Source organism: Mytilus trossulus, chromosome 3, assembly GCF_036588685.1.
Source record: "Mytilus trossulus isolate FHL-02 chromosome 3, PNRI_Mtr1.1.1.hap1, whole genome shotgun sequence".
Lineage (NCBI taxonomy): Eukaryota > Metazoa > Mollusca > Bivalvia > Mytilida > Mytilidae > Mytilus > Mytilus trossulus.
Genome location: NC_086375.1, coordinates 16108996 through 16134033, shown reverse-complemented (window position 1 = coordinate 16134033; position 25038 = coordinate 16108996). Strand labels below are relative to the sequence as shown.

The 25038-nt window shown below is 29.9% G+C and overlaps 1 protein-coding gene across 1 annotated transcript in view; it reads left to right on the top strand.

The window, feature by feature from the left end:
- The window catches only part of LOC134710251 (cleavage and polyadenylation specificity factor subunit 2-like), a 132774-nt gene that overhangs the window by 91178 nt on the left and 16558 nt on the right, over positions 1-25038 (top strand). The window contains exons 12-16 of the mRNA XM_063570526.1: positions 505-613; positions 12712-12815; positions 14260-14314; positions 14948-14984; positions 15653-15795. Coding sequence (XP_063426596.1) covers positions 505-613; positions 12712-12815; positions 14260-14314; positions 14948-14984; positions 15653-15795 — 448 coding nt within the window. The remainder of the gene's footprint in view (positions 1-504; positions 614-12711; positions 12816-14259; positions 14315-14947; positions 14985-15652; positions 15796-25038) is intronic.

Here is a 25038-nt window from a genome sequence, read left to right as displayed (position 1 = left end):
TTGTAATCTCCTCATAAATCTTTAAACCTTTAGTACTAATTCATTCTCCATTGATATATGAGATAAAATTATTTTTGTCTTACAATAATGTAAAATCATTGCTTTTATTGCATTGTTATTTACTGACCACAAGGTCTTAATCAGCTAATTATTGGACAGATGATATTCAATCATACTTTTGTCAGTTAATTCCCTAATATATATTGAATATATGTTTGAGTATAAGATATTGGTTAAAGAAAATATAGATATAACAGCATATTTAGTTTCAATTTCTTTTTTCCAAAGTTCTGATTTTCTGTAAACCTTTGTTCCAATTTTTTTTCATAGAAACCTCGATAAGTACTGGTAGACCTTACTGGTTGATTTATATTGAAACAAGAAGTATTAACTATCATTTATGTCACGAACATGCCCTATCTTAAGGAAAAAACACCAGACAAATCCATTTTTATTTTGTCATAGATAACATTTGATATATATACAATCAATATATTTTGACAGAGAGTTAGAAGATGAATCCAGCGATGAAAGTGAGGCTGAAATGGACATTGATGTATATTCCACAGTCGGAGGACAAAAGGCCAAGCACGATCTCATGATGAAAAGTGAAGTAGGTTTCAAGTCGTTTTGTAAAGTTTCTTTGTGCTCAAAAATATGATCAAAAGTTTATTATTTGATAACACTTTGGATTCATATATTTTTTTAATTACCAATTTACATGTAAAGAAGAAAACTTACACTTTTATGGATATTTAATTTCGTGGTTTTGTCAAATTCTACATCAATGGAAAATTTGTGATTCCTTGGATATTTAAATTTGTGATTCCTTGGATATTTTAATTTGTTATTCACCTGTACCCTTAATATCAATTGAAAAGTTATAAATCCAAAAGAAGATCAATATAACCATATTGTACTTGTGGGTACTTATTAGAAGTTGGTTATACCCTGGAAAGTAAAGGAGGTCATCCCTTGAAATGTTTGTCCCATTTTTATAAAGTTTGAGAAAGACAGACAGTGTCATTGCAAAAACAAGAAATACCAATAGACAACTGCTTAAAAAGTTCTATTTTAAACAGAAAAAAACACAAAGACCACCAAAAGGGCTATGAACTGATCTGATCATAGTGTGAAAATATGCTCCCTGCTACAGGATGCTAGGTAAGGAGGCTACTGCTGGCAATCCTGTTCAATTAGGTTGTTGTCTTAAGCATATTGCTATGAGTGGGGTTTCAAACTCACAACCTCTGGTCAACAGCTAGTGAACACTGACTACACCATTCTGCAATCAAGGCCCTATATTCAGCAATGCAACAAGTTTTTTTCATCACAGAATTGTTTCAAACTATGTGAAAATATATCAGATTTTCACTTGTTAAATATTCAATGGCAAATATTGCATGCATATTCAGGAAGACGTCAGATTAAAAGAAAATTGAATTTTGGTGGTAAAATTAAATTTTGATGCGTCTCAAAAACAGACAATTTTTTTGCGTAATAAATAAACAAAACAACAACACATTGAACAAAATTGTTGTTTTCAGTTTGCTGATTTTGTTTTGATTGTATAAATGAATATTTTTTGTCAGCCTTATTTGATAGTTTTACATTTATTATATTGCCTGAAAGCTAAAATTTCAATTTTTTTTTTTTTTTTTTAATAGGATTGAGTTCTATTGATGTAGTTTTGACACAGTTGACAAATGTTTCACTACATATTCTCAGAATGTCGTGACATTACAGTTTAATGGCAATATTTGATAATATATTAGTAGGTTCTTTCTGTTACCTGGTACTTGAGATTTGAAGTAAAGTTTTTTTTTTAATGATAATTTTATATTTAACATTAGAATGTATTGTCTTTTTATGATTTGTTAGATTTAAAGAATAAAATGAAGTTTAAGTTTAAATTTCTTGAAATCTTATTTGATCATGAGAAATTAAAATTGTAAGTTTATACCAAGTTTCCTTTATATTTTGTAAATGATATTTTAAATGGAGAATACTTTTAGCTCCAAATTGAAACAAATTAGTTTTTATTTCCGTGAAAGTACCATTTATCTGCGTATTATCCTCCTAAAAATACAAATCAATTGTGTAAAGTGTGATAGTAATTGCAAGTGTTTCTTTTTATAGAAAAGCCATTCCTATGGAGTTAGGATTAAAGAGGAAGTTATATTTTTCTGCTTCTGACAAATGTCAGAGATTATGAAACATAAAAGTGGACAATTTTAACTTTCCTGAACAGGATTGGTAAACTAATCCATCTTTTAGAAATATTTATACATGAAAAAATTGCACCTAAGAAGTTTTGTTCTTAAATATATCTTTCAAAAGTGAAAATTATTTCATTTTGACATACCCTAGTCAATTAATTTAAGGTCTTAGTCAAAAACATTTTGCCATGAGCTGCAGCTAAGATAGTTTGATTTTTTGTATATCTTTCAAAAGTGAAAATTATTTCATTTTTACATACCCTAGTCTGTTAATTGAAGGCATTTTGCCATGAGCTGGAAGTCAAACTCACAAACTCAATTGTGACCAGTTAGGGAACACTGAAGAACCACAACTCTGACTACTTAGCCATTGAGGCCCCTATATTGAAAGAAGACTTAGGTTATACATTTGTACAATAGTTATACAGCAATGCATCATTACAAAATAAAAACAATACTTTTTGAGCTAGAATTAAAAAAAAATACAAAATTTCTTTGTCATTTGAATACAATCAATCACAAACAAGGTTTTTGTCTCGCCTTGACGGAGTCAAAAAGCGAGACATAGGTATGCTGTTTCCGCCGTCGGCAACGGCGTCAACAATGTATTAGTTTGTGATTAGCTCAGTTTTATGGGGAACCACTAGTGGTATGTCAATGATAATTAGTATGCAGATGTATTACCGTTGCCACATCTCATTGCCATGGAGATTATTTGGCTCCGCCCCCTCAGTCATGGTCTATTGACTTTGAATGGTTTGCTTACTTTACATGTAATAGTTTGTGATTAGGTCAGTTTATGGAGATCCACTTGTGGTACGTCAATGATAATTGGTATGCAGATGTATTACCATTGCCACATCTCATTGCCATGGAGATTTTTTGGCTCCGCCCCCGCAGTCATGGTCTATTGACTTTGAATGGTTTGCATACTTTACATGTATTACTTTGTGATTAGGTCGGTTTATGGAGATCCACTTGTGGTACGTCAATGATAATTGGTATGCAGATGTATTACCATTGTCACATCTCATTGCCATGGAGATTTTTTGGCTCTGCCCCCTCAGTCATGGTCTATTAACTTGTGTAAGATGTTAAGGTATTGCTATTTTGATTTCAACATTTTCATAATCAAAATTACAAAAAGGCGAGACATATCTCTGTGATAACAGTTTATGTTTATCAAAGAAATGTTTCAAACTATGCGCAAATATATTAGATAACTGATTGATTTTACTTTGTTTAACATCCAGGGACAAATATTGCATGTATAATCAGGAAGATGTCAGATAAAAAGGAAATTGCATTTTGGTAACAAAATTTTAAAATTTGATGAACCTCAAAATCAACAATTTTTTGGCGTAATAAATAAACAAAACAACACAGTACTTGACACAATATTTGTTTTTTTTCAGCTAGCTGATAGTCATTTGATTGTGTAAATTCAATTCAATAAAAAATGATGTCAGAATATTGTTCATCAGCATCATTTGATATATTCAAAAAGTCTGTTGTTAAAACTTGTACCTAAAACTCATTATTGTAATATAAAAAAATGTTTGTTCCTTCCAAATTTATTTAGTTAAAATTGTTTTGAAATTCAATGTGACTTTTATGGTGCATTAGGATCTGGTTTAGTTGGTTATTTTTTGGAATTAAAGCTTTATTATTTTTATTAATTATAATTGTCATTTTGACTGAAAGATTTTCTTAAATTTTGAATTTTATTCAAGATTTATTGACGGTAGTTTTGACACAGTTGACAAATGTATCACGATATATTCTCAGAATGTCATGTCATGATCATTTTATAGCAATATTTTATGATATTTAGTAAATTCTTTTCCAGTTACATCAGATTTTGATTAAGATTTTTTCTGAATTGTTTTTTTTTTTTAAATTTAACATTAAGCTGTTATGTCTTTGACTGATTTGTTGCATAAAGTACTTTATGTTTGAATTTCTTTAAATTACCAATAATTAAAGATTTTATACAAAGTTTTTCTTTTTATACTCTGTAAATGATCTTCTTAAGGAGGCTCGAGGGTATAAGATTTTCAGAAAAAAATAAAACTTTTATTTTTTCATTACTAATTTTATCAATTACCTTAATTAGTTGTTACTTTATCATATAGCACAAAAATCATTCCAAACAAGAATGTGTCCATAATACACGGATGCCCCACTCGCACTATCATTTTCTGTGTTCAGTGGACCGTGAAAATTGGGGTCAGAACTTTAATTTGGAATTAAAATTAGAAATATCATGTCAAAGGGAACATGTGTACTAAGTTTCAAGTTGATATAACTTTAACTTCATCAAAAACTACCTTGACCAAAAACTTTAACCTGAACTTTGCACTATCATTTTCTATGTTCAGTGGACCATGTAATTGGGGTCAAAACTATAATTTGGCATTAAAATTAGAAAGATCATATCATGGGGAACATGTGTACTAAGTTTCAAATTGATTAGACTTCAACTTCCTCAAAAACTACATCAACCAAAAACTTTAACCTGAAGCGGGACGAACGGACATACAGACGGACGCACAGACGAACGAACGAACAAACAGAGGCACAGACCAGAAAACATAATGCCCCTCTACTATCGTAGGTGGGGCATAAAAATCAATTCGTGTTGGCCCCAACTGACTTTGAAAATGTAGATATCATTGAAAAAGCTCCAAATTATCTCCCTTTGGTGCAAAAATGCCATTTTTTGGCATTAAAATTGAAATATCTTTTTTAACTCATCGGTGACCTATATTTTTTATTGTTGTTTTCGAATAAGCTGTACATAAACTAAATTATTGTAAAATTTTAGCGATTTCTGTAATTTAGTTCTTTTTTAATTTCGATATTACCGATATTTCTCCTATTAGTTCAACAGAAAAAAAGGACATTAACATAAATGGATGCTTCTTTCGCAGGCAGATTGTGAGCGTAAATGAACGGTGACCCCATTTTTTTATTTCATTTTTCTATTAAGTATAAGATAAAGTTCATTTAAAGAAAAGTATATCGAAATCCTATATTAAATAAAATATTCGACTTAGACCCGTGAGCCCCCTTAAGCAGAGAATACTGAGATTGAAACAAATTAGTCTTTATTTTAGTGTGAAAACCATTTATCTATGTGTTATTCTCCTAAAAATACAAATCAATTGCATAAAGTGCGATTAAAGTTGCAAGTGTTTCTTTTTTAGAAAGGCCATTCTTGTAGAGTTAGGATTAAAGAGGAAACATAAAAATGGACAATTTTAACAATTATAATCCTTCTTTTAAAAGAATGATTTGACAACTGGCAGTCAAGAAGTTTCCATGCTGTAACAGTCATATTGTATTAATTTTTTTTCACAGTGAAAATAAGTTGATTGCATACCCTAGCTGGGTTTTAAACTCAAACCTCAGTGATGACGGACTAGTGAACAGTGTAGTTCAACTGCTTACAATGTAGTAATTTTGGTAACAGAGGCATAAAAAAGCGTAATAAAAAAACAAAACAACACGGTACTTGACACAGTTTTTGTTTGTTTTCAGCTAGCTGATTTTGTTTTGATTGTGTAAATTTGATTCAATAAAAAATGATAAATATTTTTCATCAACCTCATTTGATATATTATAAAGAGTCTGATGTTAGAACTTGTACCTCAAACTCATTATTGTATTTGTCCCTTCCACAATTCATTTGGTTAAAGTTTGTTTAGGATTTCAATGTCACTTTTATGGTGCATTAGGATCTCGTTAAGTTGGTTAATTCTTGGAATTATAGATTTATTATTGTTATTAAATATATTTATCATTTTGCCTGTAAGCTTTAATTTAATTTCAAATTTTTATAAAAAAAAAATTTATTGACTGTTGTTTTGACACAGTTGACAAATGTATCACGCTATATTCTCAGAATGTCATGACATGATCATTTTATAGTAATATTTTATAATATTTTAGTAAAATCTACCTGTTACATGAGATTTTAATTTGAATTTTTCTGAAATGTTTTTTTAGAATTAAACATTATAAAGCTGTTATGTCTTTGACTGATTTGTTGAATAAAATGAATTAAAAGTACTTAAGGTTTGACTTTTTTTAAATTATCAATAATGCAAAGAAATTAAATACTTTATACAAAGTTTTATTTTTAAATTCTGGAAATGATCTTTTAGCAAAAAAATGAAACAAATTAGTCTATTTTTGTGTGAGAACAATTTATCTACTGGTTATCCTCCTAAAAATACAAATTAGTTGTGTATAATGTTATATTGTATAAAATTATAATCCTGGTACTTTTGATAACTAATTATATAAGTTGCAAGTGTTTCTTTTTATAGAAAGGCCATTCCTGCTGAGTTTTGAATAAAGTGGAAGTTCTATTTTTCTTCATCTGCCAAAATGTCAAAAATTTTAATACATAAAAATGGACAATTTAAATTCTCATTTTAAAACAGAATTGGTAAACTTATCCATCTTATAGAACTAATGGTTTGACAAATTGCTGTTTAGAAGTTTCCACGCTGTAATAATTAAATTGTATTCATTTTTCCTTTCAGTTGAAATATATTGATTTCATACCCTAGCTGGGTTTCAAACTCACAATCTCGGTGATGACAGACTAGTGAACACTGTAGTTCAACTACCTATACCTCTTGGTAACAGAGGCATAGGTGGATCCTTGGGGGCTCAGGTGCCTGTTTTGTGGGAAACATTTGGTTGATTATATAGGGAATCACCTTTGCTTGACTGGAGCAGCATACCCTTATCATGGCATATGTCCTTCCAGGTTTCCCTTTATGAAAAGTTCAGATGTAGGTTATACACCAATCATACAACACACCAAAATTTCTTTTTTTTTGCAAAAGGTCAACAAATGACAAGTTTCTTTGCCATGTAGAAGAGGTTCAATCCAAACACATTATTTCAACAAAGACTTTTTTCAATTGTTATGAACACATATCAGATAATTGATTAATTATACATTGTTAAATATTCAGTGGGAAGTATTTCATGCATATTCAGGAAGACATTAGATGAAAAAGAAAATTGAATTTTTGTGGTAAAATTTAAAAGTTTGAATCTTAAAATCAACAAATTTATAAAATAAAATAAATAAAACAACAGAGTTCTTGACACATTTTTTGTTTGTTTTCAGCTTGCTGACTTTGTTTTGATTGTCAAAAGTTGATTCAATAAGAAAGGATGAATATTGTTCATAAGTCTTATTTAATAGTTTTAAAAAGTGGGCTGCTATCCTCTTAAAAATTGTACATAAAACTTATTGTTGAAAATGTGAAAAATTATCTGTCCTTCCAAACTTTATTTGATTAAAGTTGTTTTAAATTCATTGTGACTTTTATGATGCATCAGAATCTTGTTCAGTTGGTTGATTTGTGGAATTGAAGCTATTGAATTGTTATAAAATTTATTTATCATTTTGACTGAAAGCTTTTGTTCAATTTTAAATTTTATTAGAATTTAGTTTTATTGACATAGTTTTGACACAGTTGATAAATATAGCACAATATATTCTCAGAATGTCATAAGATGTTGGCTTAATTGTTTATATTTAATAAAATTTAAGCTATTTCTTTCCCCTATATGAGATTCTAATTTTAACTTTTCTTGGATGGAATTTCAAATGTTACATGAAATTAACGATATGTTGCAATTAAAAACACTGCAGTCACATGCAATTCATAATCTGTTGTTTTCATTAAACAAGTTCTCAGTTATCCACTGAAATTAAAAATGAAAAATTTTAAACCTAGTTTTCCCTTTATATTTTGTAAATGATGCTTTTGGCTACAAGCTGAATCAAATGAGTCTTTATTTACATGTGAGTAGCACTTATCTGCGTGTTATCCTCCTAAAAATAGAAATCAATTGCGTGAAGTGTGATAAAAGTTGCAAGTGTTGCTTTTTATAGAAAGGCCATTCCTGTGGAGTTAGGATTAGAGCTAGAGTTCTATTTTTCTTTATCTGCCAAAATGTCAAAAGATTTTAGTACTTTAAATTCTCCTTTTAAAACAGGATTGGTAAATTAACCCATCTTTTGGAATTAAGGATTTGACAAATTGCAGTTGAGACATTTTGATGCTGTAACAGTTAAAATGTATTAGATTTTTCTTTCAAAGTGGAAATAGGTTGATTTCATACCCTGGTCAATTAAGTTCATAGTCAAAAGCACCTTGCCTTGAGCTGTGTTTCAAATTCAAAACCTCAATGGTGACCAGCTAGGGAACACTGTAGATTAACTACTAAGACCACTTTGAAAAAGAGGCTTAGGGCAGGCACAAATCAATATTTATAAGGGTCAGCAAGAGAATGACATCGATTGTACAACAAAAATGGACATTGGGAAAATTTACAGGATTAAATTTTAGAAAAAGCCTTAGATTTAAATTCTAAAAGTGATGGTCAAAAGAAAGCTAAAATTTTGGCTCCCGCAGACAGAATCACATGTATGGGCCCCTATAATAAAAAAAAAGGGGTTGCTTATACATGTACAGTAAAGCAACATCACACAAAATGAGCAATACTCTTTAAGCTAAAGGTCAACAAAAGACAAGTGTTTTTGTCCATCAGAAAAAGGATCAATTGAAGCATATTTTTTAAAGTCATAAAATAGTTATCAAAGGTACCAGGATTATGATTTAGTTTGCCAGGCGCACGTTATTAAATATATTTATCATTTTGCCTGAAAGCTTTTGTTAAATTTAAAATTTTAATAGGATTGAGTTTTATTGATGTAGTTTTGACACAGTTGACAAATGTAGCACAATATATTCTCAGAAGGTCATAAAATGTTGGCTTTATGGCTTTATTGAACAATTTCTTTCTGCTATATGAGATTTTAATTTAAACTTTTCTAGGATGGAATTTTTAAGTGTCACATTTAACTGTAATGTCTTTGAATGATATGTCGCAAAGAAAATATTTTCAGACACATGAAATTTTACTCAGTTTTTGCAGTTAATAAATTAAAAGTATGTTAGGTTTGAATTTCTTATAAATTCCACTTATCCAGAGAAATTAAAAATGTAAATTTTACACCTAATTTTAGTTGAAAGTCTATAAATGATCTCTTAAGTGGAGAAATCTTTTAGCTACAAATTGAAACAAATGAGTCTTATTTTCTGTGAGAGTATCATTTATCTGCATGTTATCCTCCAGAAAATACAAATTAATTGCATAAAGTGTATATACTTTTCTGTCTTTTAACATAAATGACACGATAAATTACAGTTCACAAGTTTTTATGTAATAACAATTAAATTGTATTAGATTTTACCTTTCAAAGTGGAAATCAGTTGATTTTGTATGTCATCAAAGTGGGACCAGTTATACATAAGATAGATCCTGCAGGTTTGAAGTTAGGATTGTTGTATACAAAAGTCATTGAACATTACCCAAACGTTATATTTTTTTTAAACAATTTCTTATTAGGGGTTTTTATTGTGTTGCCTGACAGAATAGGATTACTTTCAGAAGAAAATTGTAGGTTAAACCAAGTTTTATAGCTAGCTAAACCTCCAACCTGTATGACAGTTGTTTATTATAGTTCAGGTTTCAATTTTTTTGTTTTATTCTATCAATGTAAGTTAAACAAAAGCAAAATATAAGCAAATCACAATTGAATTTGAAGCTATCAGACAGTTAGTAATTTCATAAGTTTCAAATCATAAATTTTACAATACCCAGTAAGTCATAGTTGTGACTTTTAGGAATTCCTGACAATACAATGCATCATAGTATTTGTTCATGTGGCAAGCACCTCTATGTGCACCAACTGAGCAGACAAGCACTCGCTGAAATTTCATTAAAAAGTATTTTTAACTTGTCTAAACAAAACTAAAAAGCATTATTATTATGAATTGGCATTTGAAAAGCAGCTTATTTTTTCTAAGCTATTATTCTTAGAAGCAAAACATATCTGACAATGATATCGAGGACTTTGTCAGATAGGATGAAAAAAGTATTACAAAAATACAAAACTCCAAGTAAAATTCATAAAGGGGAGGTCTATAAAAACTTACTAAAGCATTAAAACACTTTCAATCAACTAAACAACACAACTGTCATATGACTTGGTACTGTATTTTATTAAGAAATATTTGGTTAAATCTGGTTTTATAGCTAGCTTAACCTCCCACTGGTATGACAGTTGTTTATTATAGTTTAAGTTTCAATGTTTTTGCTGATCCATCAGTTTTATTCTATCAATGTAATTTAAACAAAAACAAAATATAAGTAAATCACAATTGAATTGGGAGCCATCAGACATTTACTTTAGTAATTTCATAAGTTTCAAGTCATAAATTTTACATTAGATCTTTATGCTTATATCATATATTTATTATTTGTTCGTCATGCTTCTACCATAAAATTGTTAATAGGCTGGGATTAAATTTTGTTTTGACTTTTATAAGAAGATAACAAAATTTAACTTCACCTTATCATTAAATCAATAAAGTTTTATGTTTATTTAAAACAATACATCAGATCCCTCTTTGAACATTATACTTGACTTAATGGTACATTTAGTATTGGCAGAAAATTAATTCTATATTTTATTGCTTACATGAAACTACAATAAAAATTCTATTTACTGTCATATCTAAATTAAAAATCTTATAATCAGGATGGGAAAAAAATTAAATTGACATATAGATGTACGTTGTTATGATTGTCGATTAGACTACTGTCTTATGAATGTTTAAAATTTCATTTTACAATCTCTTAAGTATTCCTCTCGAACTTTGTAACATGCTAAAGTTTTGTAGCTGTTATATTTGTCCCCTGGGATACTTGATAAATCTATGGATTTGAATCTAGAATATATCTACACAGTTTAAATTGTTCGTTATTTCTTTAATGTACATGTACCTTTGTATAGAAACCAAAACTGTCTTATATATTTGTCTTAAAGTCATCAAATCTACAATTTGAAATCCATATTTATCCCTTAAGATCTATATTCTGTTGATTTATACATTTCCATTTTAAAGTAAATATCTCAATGAAAGAGCATGCAGACATCATAAAAGCTAAAAAGACATTGACAATTTTGGCTGCTGTTATAGCTCGTTTGATTTTCTGATTGTTATCTTCTTTCTCAATAACCCTTTTACTAGATTTTCTGATATACCCTTCTTTCTCAAAGACTCAGACTCTAGATCTGTTGCTAGATTTTATGATTTTATCATATTCTCAGACAGTTACTAGATTTCCTGATTTTATTCTACTTTCTCAATGACAGTTTCTAGATTTCCTGATTTTATTCTACATTCTTGTTGACTGTTTCTAGATTTTCTGATTTCATAATACTTTCTCAATGGCTGTTACCAGTGTTCCTGCTTTTTTATTTATTTAACTTTCTCAATGACAGTTACTAGATTTCCTGATTTATCCTACTTTCTCAATCACTTTGTTGCTAGATTTCCTGATTTATCCTACTTTCTCAATCACTTTGTTGCTAGATTTCCTGATTTATCCTACTTTTTTAATAGATATAGGAAGATGTGGTGTGAGTGCTAATGAGACAACTCTCCATCCAAGTAACACTTTAATGACTGTTAATGTTTTTTTCTGATTTATCCTACTATCTATATGACTGCTTCTAGATTTTTCTGATTTGATCTAACTTCAGGGTTCTATCAAATGTTTGACAGTTTTAAGTCATGATGTCCTTGGATGCTTCTTTGTCACTTAAAACAATGAACTATGTTGTGACAGTCTTACTTTGCAGATTTATTGTTTCATCAAGTTTTTTGAAGGGTAATTCATTTATTTATTGTTTTGCTTAAACTGTAAACGCCTTTATGCATCTTTTATCAGCTTGTCATAAAATGTTATGAGTTAAGTGTCATGATCCCTGGTAGTATCAAAAGAAAATTGTCTATTATAGAAATGTTTTAAGTTGAAGGAACTATATGTCATAAAGGATGAAATATAAACACAGTACAAATATCTATTATAGAATTGTTTAAGTTGAAGGAACTTGATGTCATACAAGATGAAAAGTTAACACAGAAGATTTGTCAACTCTGTATTAAATAGACCTTGGTTTAGACAGCTGTTCTCCTTTTGTCTTATAGAAAAATTTAATCAGATAATTATAGAGAAGGGCATTGACATGCAAAAAATTATATTTTTTGTCATGGAACTTAGCACAGATTTTTTTGGAGTGAATAACCAAGAATTTTTACCTTACACTAGTTTTTTTTTTGTTGATTTTTCATCCTCAAATGTGCATGCATCAGTAGATTTTAAGTGATTGACTTAGGACTTCTTCCAAAAAGTAGGTGATGATAGGTTTGGCATATGCACATGTACAAGTATCAAAACAATGACATGTCACATATTTAGTAATATCTTGCAATAACAGTCACTGAGAAATTGGTTCATTAAGCTTAGCTGGCTTTAGGGAGGTTAGAAAATTGTATTATGTCTATTTGAAGGTTATCAACCTTTTTGTTCATTTCTTTTCCAGGGTAAATCAAGAACAGGATTTTTCAAGCATGCTAAGAAAGCTTATCCAATGTTTCCATATAGCGAGGAGAAAGTCAAATGGGATGAGTATGGTGAAATTATCAGGTAATTGCTTCTGTCTTATTGATATTCAAGTATGTGCAGCTAGGCTACCTGCACTATTGGATTTATGTCATATTAAATGAAATTTATAAATTGCTTAGTAAATAATAAAAACCTTTTTTTTTCTCAATGAAATAGAACATGGGATGAATGTAGTTCAGTTAATAGCATTTGATGGCATACAAGGAAGTTTAGAAACATTGATTGTTGAAATGTGCATCTTGTGCAGAAAAATTGATACCTTTTATGTTATTACAAAGGGAGAGGAAAATATTTTTTTATTTCCAGGTTTTGTTTACACTTATGACAAATCAATATGTCAATAAGTAAGCAGTCTAATAGCACAAATATATAAAAAGCCACAATTTAGAGGGCAACATACAATTTTCGACAATAGATAGGTGTCTGTGAATATGAAAAAGCTTAATTCCCACGAATATATGAAATCAATATAAAAAGGGTTTTGATGTGATACATGTGAGAACATAAATCAAGATTATTTGATTTAGTTAACAAATCTCACGAACTTTGATCATAAATTGTCCTGAAAAAAATAAATGGTGGAAAATAAAAATATATCTGCTAAGTTTGCTGTCATTTAAAAGGGTGCTGATTACTAAATTAAAAAAAGAGGATTTTTTAGGTAACTATTTTAAAATGCTACATCAAATCCTTATTAGAAATGTTAGCTAGAAATGAAAGGCCATAACTTTGAATTTTTCAAAAAACTAAGGATTTTCTTATCCCAGGAATAGATTACGTTAGCTGTATTTGACACAACTTTTTGGAACTTTTGGTCCTCAATGCTCTTCAACTTTGAACTTGTTTGGCTTTATAACTATTCTGATCTGAGCGTTACTGATGAGTCTTATGCAGAAAAAACGCGCGTCTGGCATACTAAATTATAATACTGGTACCTTTGATAACTATTGGACCAAATAAGGGCAGTAATTGGATCTTATCAAACCTACTTCATTTTAATGTTGTCTTTGAGATTCTGGTATAGGATTAATGTTGTCTTTGAGATTCTGGTATAGGATTAATGTTGTCTTTGAGATTCTGGTATAGGATTAATGTTGTCTTTGAGATTCTGGTATAGGATTAATGTTGTCTTTGAGATTCTGGTATAGGATTAATGTTGTCTTTGAGATTCTGGTATAGGATTAATGTTGTCTTTGAGATTCTGGTATAGGATTAATGTTGTCTTTGAGATTCTGGTATAGGATTAATGTTGTCTTTGAGATTCTGGTATAGGATTAATGTTGTCTTTGAGATTCTGGTATAGGATTAATGTTGTCTTTGAGATTCTGGTATAGGATTAATGTTCTGTTTAACTACAAAGGCAGAACTTACTTGAAGTTAAGCACAGTTCTGATTTTCAATACCTCAATTGGTTATGGTTGTTTATGGTATTTCTACAAATTTCCATATATTTTTTTTATTTCAGACCTGAAGATTACACCATTTTAGAAGTAGCTCCTGCAGATGAAGAAACAACTGCTGTAAGTTTGTGTAAAACTTAAATGAATAGTAAACAGGGTGATATTGCTATATGTAAAAACAAAGTCAGCATTGCATTAAGTGGTTAACAATTTTTATCTCATTTTCATTTCCTTATTCTTCTTTTACTTATAAAATTGCTGGGTAGGCACATTTTGTTCTGAAATTGAAAAACATTTAGCATATTTATGTGATGTCATAAGACGATCAAAATTTCTTCATGATCTCTAAAATACCAGAATCTATAAGTAATGAATTTTTTTTTAATAGAAATAAGAAGATGTGATATGAGTGCCAATGAAACAACTCTTCATCCTATAGCTAGTCACAATGTGTAAAAAGTAAACAATTATAGGTCTATAGTTAAATGGTCTTCAACAAGGAGCCTTAGCTCACAACTAACAGCAAGCTAAAAAGGGTCATAAAATGTGGGTATAAAACAATTCAAACAGGAAAACCAACAGTCTAATCTATATAAAATAAAAGAGAAGAGAAACACTTTTGAACCACATCAAAAAACAACAACCTCTGAACAACAGATTCCTGACTTAGCACATATTTTGGTCACATATATATATATATATAAATTATATAGATTTTATTTATTTAAGTTTGATCTGTATTTTATTTCAAAGGAGAAGAAAGTAAAGAAAGAAGATGAGTCAATGATAGGTAAGTTTTATGATTCTTTAGTTATTGTGAGGATCAATGATCTAGAAAATACAAAATATTTTCCCCTTCTGTAATGTTTCTAGTGCTGTGAGTTACTTCATACTGCTAGGACCTACATTTTATCAGTCACATAGACATTTTTATAGTAACTGCAAAATTTGTCAAAATGGTCATGTTTGCAATCATACCACATCTTTTTTATATTTACTGTAGTGTTTGTTACTAGTGCTGTGTGGAGTGAAATATGTCCCCGTGTCTGTAGTAGCCCTTAAATCTTTACAGTTAGAATTTTTTGCTTGTCAGAGAGCTGTCTACATATTCCATCATATGTTGTTTGGTCTCTTGTGGAGAGTTATCACATTGGCAATGATACCACATCTTTTTTATATCAGTTCAAAAACCTTGGAGTTGGGTAATGAAATTTAAGATGCTAAATCATCTTTACTTGAAGATGTGTTATATGCAAAGTAGAAACTATACTTGGAAAGACATTGTCAAATATTTGTTGAACTTTGCACCTGAAAACCACAAAGAGTATTTGGTGATGAAACATGGCATAATTATTCAGCACTACTTTGAAGTCAAGTATATGGATGAAAATGTAATGTTGATGATCAAGATTTTCTCTTGTTGCAATGGATTTCAAATTTTAGATTTTCCTTTCATAGATCTGTCAGAAGTACCTACAAAGTGTGTAGCGGCCACTGTAACATTGGACATCAATGCTAACATCCAGTACATAGACTTTGAGGGAAGATCTGATGGAGAATCCATGAAGAAAATTATATCACAAATCAGACCTAAACAACTGGTAAATATTATATTGTGTAACCAGGGGGATATCTGGCAAGGTATGTCTTAACACTGAATATGCTGTTTCAGACACTGAGGCAACTCTTAAGGTAGATCATAGGTATAAGTTTCCCTGAGATAATTTTTTTTTATTCTTTGCTAAAATGCTCTTTTCAAAAATATGATAAAAAGGATGGGTCACCGTGCTATTTTTAAAGCTACGAGTTGTTGAAAATTGTCTAAATTTGCTTAGAATGATCATGCAAAAACACATTTTTATGCATAAAAAGAAATCTATGAGATAGAATTTTGAAATAAATTGTGAGAAGATATGTTTTATTATATGTTTTAAGAAAATAAAAAGAAAAAATGGTGTCAACAAACTTGTTTTCTTGCTACAATTAAAAATATTAAATTTCCTTATCAGACCAGTATATTTTTTTTTACTAAAAGAGTTATCTCCCCTTAAAATTGCACATCTGTCAACAAATTTGCAGATTTAGTCAAATAACTAGACTGATTGTGTACTGCAATAGTACAATCCAAGATGGCGGTATACCATGAATCTACCTTAAAATCAAGGGATATGAGAAATTGCATCTACCTTATTAAAATATTTTCGAGAAGTCAAAAAAAGATAAAGTAATGAAATCATTTAATTATACCCCAATAATAGTGGGGTCTCTATTTTAATCACCTTGTCCCTGTTTGTTTGTCTAACAATTATTGCAGTCACACTTTTTTCATAAACTTCTATACAAAATGCAGCTTTACAGCGATCATTTATAAAGTAAGAGTGCATTTGGAATTTACAAGACACCTTCTTCCTGTTTGCCGAAATTTTAATTCATATTTATATTGAATTAAAACACATATTTTCTTCACACTTTTCTCACGAACTATTGCACAGAATGACTGCATATTTGATTACAGTAGCAGCTTGACAGTGATGAGTTGTAAAGTGTAAGCACTTTTCAGATCCGTCAGACACCTACCTACATCCTGTTTGAAAATACAAATGTACTTTGAAAATAGGAGTGGGGGTAAGCTTAGCATTAGCTCATGCCTTTTGGGAAATATGACTTTTCTGGTGTGAGCAAATATTCATTTCTCCCTAAGGGAAGGGAAATAAATGTAACAACATGTGCAAAGTTCTAAATTACACTTTAACGTATAGTCTTGTTTTGAATGTAATCATTAGAGACTATTAAATTTCTGATATAAACAACAAAATATTAATTGGATGACAACTTATAAGGTTTCATCATTTGAGAACAGGACATGTATTTTGCACTTCATTAGCTTTATGAGTACTCAAGTATCACCTGCCCTTATGACAAATAAGAGAAGCATTAAGTCCTCTTACTCCTTGTCTCAACATTGAATACACCCTATCAGATCGTGGGGATTATGGTTATTGCAAGCTTATAATGAAAATAAAATTAAAAAAATAATGATGCACTTTTTATGCTATAAAATCTAGGGATTTGAGAAAGTTCATATTCCTTATTAAACTATTTTCTAGAAGTCATAGAAAGGTATTAGTAATGAAACCATTGATTATACCCCTACCAAGAGTGGGGTTATATTTTAATCAACTTGTCCCTTTGTTCATCCAACAATTATTTTGGTAACACTTTTCCCAGGAACTGCTTAACAGGATGAATTCTTATGAAGCTTTACAGTTGGCAGTAGTAAAGTGTGAGGGCTTTTGGGATCTATTAGACACTTCCTCTTGTTTTTTGTTTTTTTATTTATATCGAATTAAAACACATGTTTTACTCACATTTTTCATCACACTTTTCACACAATCTACTGATCAGAATGACTGTATATTTGATTACAGTAGTAGCTTAACAGTGATGAGTTGTAAAGTATAAGCATTTTATCAGATCATGCCTTTTGGGAAATATGACTTTTCTGGTGTGAGCAAATATTCATTTCTCTCTAAGGGAAGGGAAATAAATGTAACAACATGTGCCAAGTTCAAATTACACTTTAAAGTAAAGTCTTGTTGTGAATGAAATCATTAGAGACTATTAAATTTCTGATATAAACAACAAAGTAATAAATTGAAAACCAACTTAAATACAAACAATAAGGTTTCGTCATTTGAGAACAGGATATATATTTTGCAGTTCTTAATTAATTTTATGAGTACTCAAGTGTTGTCTGCCCTTATGTTAAAATGAGTGGGATAGAAATTGGTTATGTAGATGGTATAATGGAATATGTGGGATTCATGATAAATTTTGGGGTTGCCATGTGGTCTTAGTAGTCCAATTATTTAATCACTAGTCTGTCAACACAGATATTGTGAGTGAGAACTCCTAACATGGCAGGTGCAGTATATTCCAATCTTAATTGTTAGTTTTTTGTCTCCCTTGAGTCAAAAAGCAAGACATAGATATGCTGTTTCCTGCTTCAGTGACTGCAACGAAGGCAGCGTCAACAATGTCTTAGTTTGTGATTAGGTCTAGTTTATGGTGAACCACTAGTGGTAAGTTAAAGATATTCGGTATGCAGTTGTATTAGTATTGGCGCATTTCATTACCATTGAGATTATTTGGCCCCACCCCCTCAGTTATGGTCTATCGACTTTGCAATTTTTAGGGTACTACTTATGATAAGTCAATGGCATTTGGTAAGCAGTTGTATAAGCAGTAGCACATCTTATTTCCATGGAGATTGTTTAGCCATGTACCTTCAGTCATGTTTCCTTGACTTTGAATATTTGCAAAACTTACATGTTAAAGTACTGCAATTTTATTTTAAAATATGCATTATCAAAATTACCAAAAAGCAAGACATATCTCTGTGATATATAGAATAATAGGTAGTTGAGTTTTTGATACTGACTATATCATGTGGAATATCTAGACGAGCCCATTAGGGCGAGTTAAGATATTCAACATGATATAGTCAGTATCAAAAACTCAACTACCTATTATTCTGTTTATCGGTAATTATGACATCACGCAATGTATTGCCTAATATTTTCAGTGATACAGCCAGTACATTGATACTCGAAAACATTAGGTAGTAAGATCAAAGGGAAAATACAAAATGTATACGAATTACCGTTTATCTAACAAAGGTTGTGGTTCTCTTTGGGCTCTCTGGCTTCCTCCAACAAAAAAAACAGGCCATCACAAAATTTTCAATAGCGCTGAAAGTAGTTTTAAGTTCCGGTACCAAATTCTCGATGCTTGAGTCCCAGCCATGTCCAAATACAGGTTTTTCATTGAAACTTATATATTCCTTATACCCCTGTAATTCACTACATAAGACATAAGACATAAAACTTTATTAAGAGGAAGAATATGCAAGACATTTACAAACATAAGCTCTGAAGTGCTTTTGAAAACATAATGAATTTATCACATTGATGACTTTTTGATGTCCGTGACATATGACAATGTCAAAATTTGCTTGATTGGTACTTCTTTAATATTCAGGAAGCATGTTACAAAACAGGTCCCTTTGGTTATTGTAATGAATTTAATTGATTAAAACTCTATAATTTAGATTAATTATTATCATATATCTATATGAAATTTCATAACAAGTATCTTGTTCTAGCAAAATATGAATCATGAATTGCAAACACGCTATTATTTCCAAATTGACCACCAGTACAAAAAGGTTTTCTAATTTAAAAAAAAAATCAGTCAATTTGAGTGACCATTGATGACACATGACCTAATTCTTACTATTTGAATGTCAACAATAATAATAGCCACATGTTTGTATTAGATGGTGAATAAATGGATGATTTTAAGTTTGCGTGTCAACTCTAAATAACTTAGGTGTAACAATTCACGAGAGAGCAATATTGTCTTTTTATTGTACTTTCAGTCAATTAAGAATGTCACATTATTCCCTACTGTGTTTTTCTTTCAATGAAAACTTTCAGCTTTAATTAACCACAAGACAATTCATATGGTAATAGTCTTTTTTCTTCCTTTGTATGTCAAGGTTTTCTGACTGCTGACACAAATTTATTACATTTCAAAGATACATTTCTAATAAATGTTTTGACGGAGATCAAATTTTGTTGTCTTCAAAATATATGTTTTTGTTTATGTAACCATAATTAATTATCTGCTTTATTTGAAGTATGCAAAAAGAAATATTTATTTCATCATGTCATAATTTCATGCATTTAAACAGGAATTAAGTGAGAGAAAAAAAAAATATTTTTCCATATCAATCCTCTATTTGTTTTGCCCAACCCTTTCCTTCTTCTATCTCTCTGACTTATAAACTGTTACGTCATCATTATTGTCAGTACTGCTGATAAATGTTAGTTCAACTTCAAGTCCCCAGAACTACTTTTTAACCTAATTAAAGAATTGACTTGATTGTTAATTAAGGTTGGAGAGGAGACTACTTCGAGTGCACCTACCGAAGGTCATTGTTATCTCTAGGCATTTTGGTTTCCTCCACCAATAAAAACTGACCACCATGAAAAAAGCACAATAATGTTAAAAGTGGTCTGAAGGTGGTACCTAACACTTTAACTAAAATTAATTTGGCTCGTTTAATTTTCTTAAAATTTTGACAAAGTATTAACTTTGACCCTTTGACAAAAATGTAAAAATTTCTAAAAAATTAAACCAACCGTTTAATAAGAAAATTATACTGGTTAGCTAGCAGTTTGACAAACACTTATTTTGATCATTGAGAAGCTTAATATACCCTTTTGAACACAATGTCATTAAAACGTTCTGCTGACTTTAAAGAGTTATCTCCCTGTAGTGTTAGGTACCACCTTAAACACCAACCAATCAACCATTCATATTAACAAAGCATTTAACAATGCATTTATTAGCATCGAATATTTTGTTTAAAAGATGGCAATATGAATTGTTTATGCATTAACTTAATAAGGCAAGCAAAAAAGGAGAAACACTACAACTTCTTTCAATCTTTGGTTTAAATTGAAAAATGCTTGCATATTCAGACATAAAGAAGGACACAATACCATTGTCTGTCATTGAACTAGCACAGAATTTTTTCAAGTTTAATTCTGATTAAATTCTTTACATGGCATGTTATACGATCTGTAAAATACATGTCTGTAAATTAAAACATGTCTAGTTTAAAACATGTCTATAATTAAAAACATTGCCAGGCAACCATTTCAAAAGGTTTATGATATGTTTATACAACTTTTAATTTACTGAAATTGTTTCTCATCACAATGGTTCTATGTTAAGTGTGACTGGCTGATTGGAACGTTCAAGTTGCAGACAATTGCCAATCTACGTTAGTGACAACAGTCATTTTCCGTTGACATGTATTTTTTTATTTTGAAATATCTCAGTGTAATTTTTTGTTGAAAACATTGTAGACATATTATATTTAAATAGCGAAAAAATATATTAGAAACTGACATGTAATGTGGAATTTTGTGATGGATGAGAATTGTGTTATATTCCTGACAAATTGTGTTCTCATGTTATATAAAATGGACATCCATCTTTATGAAATGCTACTCCTTTCTCTAATGACCTTTCATGGAAAGAAATTTTTCATCATTATTTTTTAAAGTAGGGAATTTTTCATCATTATTGTTAAAAATGGTAAATTTTTCATCATTTAAGTTTTGCATTATTAGCAGGGAAATAAGTTGGCCTGTATAGAAATATTTTTCATATTCTCGAATTTTACGACAGAATTGAGGTGATCAATAGGGTTTAAATGATAGGATGATAAAGAATTACTTCAAGATAGTGGGATGAAATTCCTGCTATAATTGACATCGAAATTTGTTATTTAACAGTCAATTGAAGATTCCTAAAAATTTGAAGTTCCTAAAAAATAGATTTCCATGTCGTAACCTGTTCATCAAGCTTTAAATGGCACCTTATATCACTAGAAACACGCAACTTTAAGGACAGCTAGCAAAAACATCATTATAAGACTACGTCATAGATTTAATGTCAACCAGGATTACAAATGACTTTGCTATTAGTATCAATGAACTTAGAATGGTTACATTTGTTATAAAAAAGGAATCCATTCATCTGATCTGTTCACTTGTCTTTCAAACTGCTTGTTGTCTATTTTTTCCATCTGTCCATCTCATTTTTGTAATAAATTGTTCATTGCCATGTTTTATTCACAATATTTAGCATTTTTGCACTGACGCAGTGTAAAACAAAAACCAATCAATCAATCTTTGCTATGTTTAGTTGTGTCACAAGATATTGACTTGTAAATTTTGGTTTAGTGACATTTTTTTGGACCGAAAAGGAATAATTGGCAATGTTCATTTTTGTCATCAGATTTAGTTTCCTTGTTAATGTGTACTTTTTGCAATAAGGTCCAATTTCAAACTTTGCTCTTTCTCTTTAAATATTGTTTCGTAAGAAGATACAGATTTTGAAATAATCGGTTTAGCCAGTCAGGGGGTAATCAACAACCTGAAGTCCCAGGAACAAAAGACTTGATAAACATCTTCATACAACATAGAACAAGTTGTAGTTTATAAATTCGATTCAAGGACCAAGCGTTTGTTCATAAAATACATACAGAATCTGTATCATCAATAGTGCATTAGAGTAATTAGTTTTAGTTTTCAAACAAGGGGCAACAAGGATGAATAATTATCCAAACTCAGTATGACAGTCACATACTTTTTGATAATTTCATTAATTGATCTTTCCTGTTTGCCGCCATTATTTTTGACTTTTTACTGAAATTTGAGTCTGAAAATGAAAGCATGTTGTCACAGTTAATTAAAATGACAAATTAAATTTGTTACATCAGAAAATTAAGCAAACAAAGAATCCTTATTAGATTAATGAGTTTATTACTCTCATTATATTTTATCAGATGTTTTAAATGGAAAATTATTTCTATTTTCATCTTTATGCTAAAATACAGTTCATTTTCCTTGCCTGCAATTTATTAGAATGTGCGGCAATAAATCCACCCCCATTGCAAAAGTCCAAGGACTACAGTTCCTATTCAAAATTTTGAAACATCTCAATAAACAAAGTAAAATTCTTGACTTTAACTAGCAACTTCTGAAATTGAATTACTAGAATATCAAATATGCAATGTATACCACTTGATATGTTTGTATAATCACTTTTTGAATTGAAACTTATTCTCTTGTGATTAGAGTTAATAAAGTTACAAATATTTATTTTCATACAAACTATATTCAACTTTATTGAATCTTGAAAGCTATTTTAATGTTTCATTGGAAAGGCAAAATATATGAGAAACATTGGCAGATGGTTAAAATGGTGTTTTATACTTTCATCAAGTATTTCACAGCTCTTTGATTAAAATGAATGTAAGCCTTTAAATTCTTAAACTCAAAGGGGTGACATAGTTAGACAAAAATCTATAAACAGTTTCACTATTTGGACTGAAAAGACAGATCTGCTCTTATAAGAAAGATAACTCATGCCAAAATTTAAAAAAACTTTAAAAGAGTGTCACAAAGCAGGGAATAATGCTAGGCATGTATTTATTGATCAAGTTTACCTTTGGTCTTTATTTATCAATTCATTTGTTTGTCAATCTGTTTAACTTAACTATAGAGCTATTACCCTAATTGGATTTGTGAAATCAGAAAAAAAACATGCAGAACTGAAAATTGAATTAAATAACAGACTTGTTTACATGACATTAACAATTCTTTGTATTGTTTGACTCTTTCATTTGTCATGCAGTTACTAGACAGAGGATTGTTTAATCCTTTGTCTTATCTGAATGTAGTAGGAAAGAAATGTTTTATTCAACAGATGCATCCAATCAAATAAAATTCACTTTTAAAATGTTTGTTTAATAAAATTGGTTGTTATTCCAATACAACATTGGTATTTATTTATTTTTATACGACCGCAAAAATTGAAAAAATTTTTGGTCGTATATTGGTATCACTTTGGCGTTGTCGGCGTCGTCGTCGGCGGCGTCCAAATACTTTTCGCACTCTAACTTTAGTAAAAGTGAATAGAAATCTATGAAATTTAAAACAAGGTTTATGACCACAAAAGGAAGGTTGGTGTTGGTCCCAATATTTTAGGAATTAAAGGGGCCAAAAAGGGCCCTAATAAGCATTTTCTTGGTTTTTGCACTATAACTTTAGTTTAAGTAAATAGACATCTATGAAATTTTGACACAAGGTTTATGACCACAAAAGGAAGGTTGGGATTGATTTTTGGAGTTTTGGTTCCAACAGTTAAGGAATTAGGGGCCAAAAAGGGGCCCAAATAAGCATTATTCTTGGTTTTTCGCACAATAACTTTAGTTTAAGTAAATAGAAATCAATGAAATTTTAACACAAAAGGAAGGTTGGTATTGATTTTGGGAGTTTTGGTCCTAACAGTTTAGGAATAAGGGGCCCATAGGGTCCAAAATTAAACTTTGTTTGATTTCATCAAAAATTGAATAATTGGGGTTCTTTGATATGCCGAATCTAACTGTGTATGTAGATTCTTAATTTTTGGTCCCGTTTTCAAATTGGTCTACATTAAGGTCCAAAGGGTCCAAAATTAAACTTAGTTTGATTTTAACAAAAATTGAATCCTTGGGGTTCTTTGATATGCTTAATCTAAAAATGTACTTAGATTTTTTATTATTGGCCCAGTTTTCAAGTTGGTCCAAATAGGGGTCCAAAATTAAACTTTGTTTGATTTCATCAAAAATTGAATAATTGGGGTTCTTTGATATGCCAAATCTAACTGTGTATGTAGATTCTTAATTTTTGGTCCCGTTTTCAAATTGGTCTACATTAAAGTCCAAAGGGTCCAAAATTAAACTTAGTTTGATTTTAACAAAAATTGAATTCTTGGGCTTCTTTGATATGCTGAATCTAAACATGTACTTAGATTTTTGATTATGGGCATAGTTTTCAAGTTGGTCCAAATCAGGATCCAAAATTATTATATTAAGTATTGTGCAATAGCAAGAAATTTTCAATTGCACAGTATTGCGCAATAGCAAGAAATCTTCAATTGCACAGTATTGTGCAATAGCAAGTATTTTCAATTGCACAGTTTTGCGCAATAGCAAGAAATATATAATTGCACAATATTGTGCAATAGCAAGAAATTTCAATTGGAGTTATCTTTCTTTGTCCAGAATAGTAGTTGAATCAACTTAAATCATTGTTTTATACAATATACAATGTATATTCACTTTTACTACCAACTGATAAATTAAAACAATCTTTACCATTCAGTGATAACAAGCACTTTTTTTACATTTTAATATTTTATGATGTATTTAAATGAGTAGT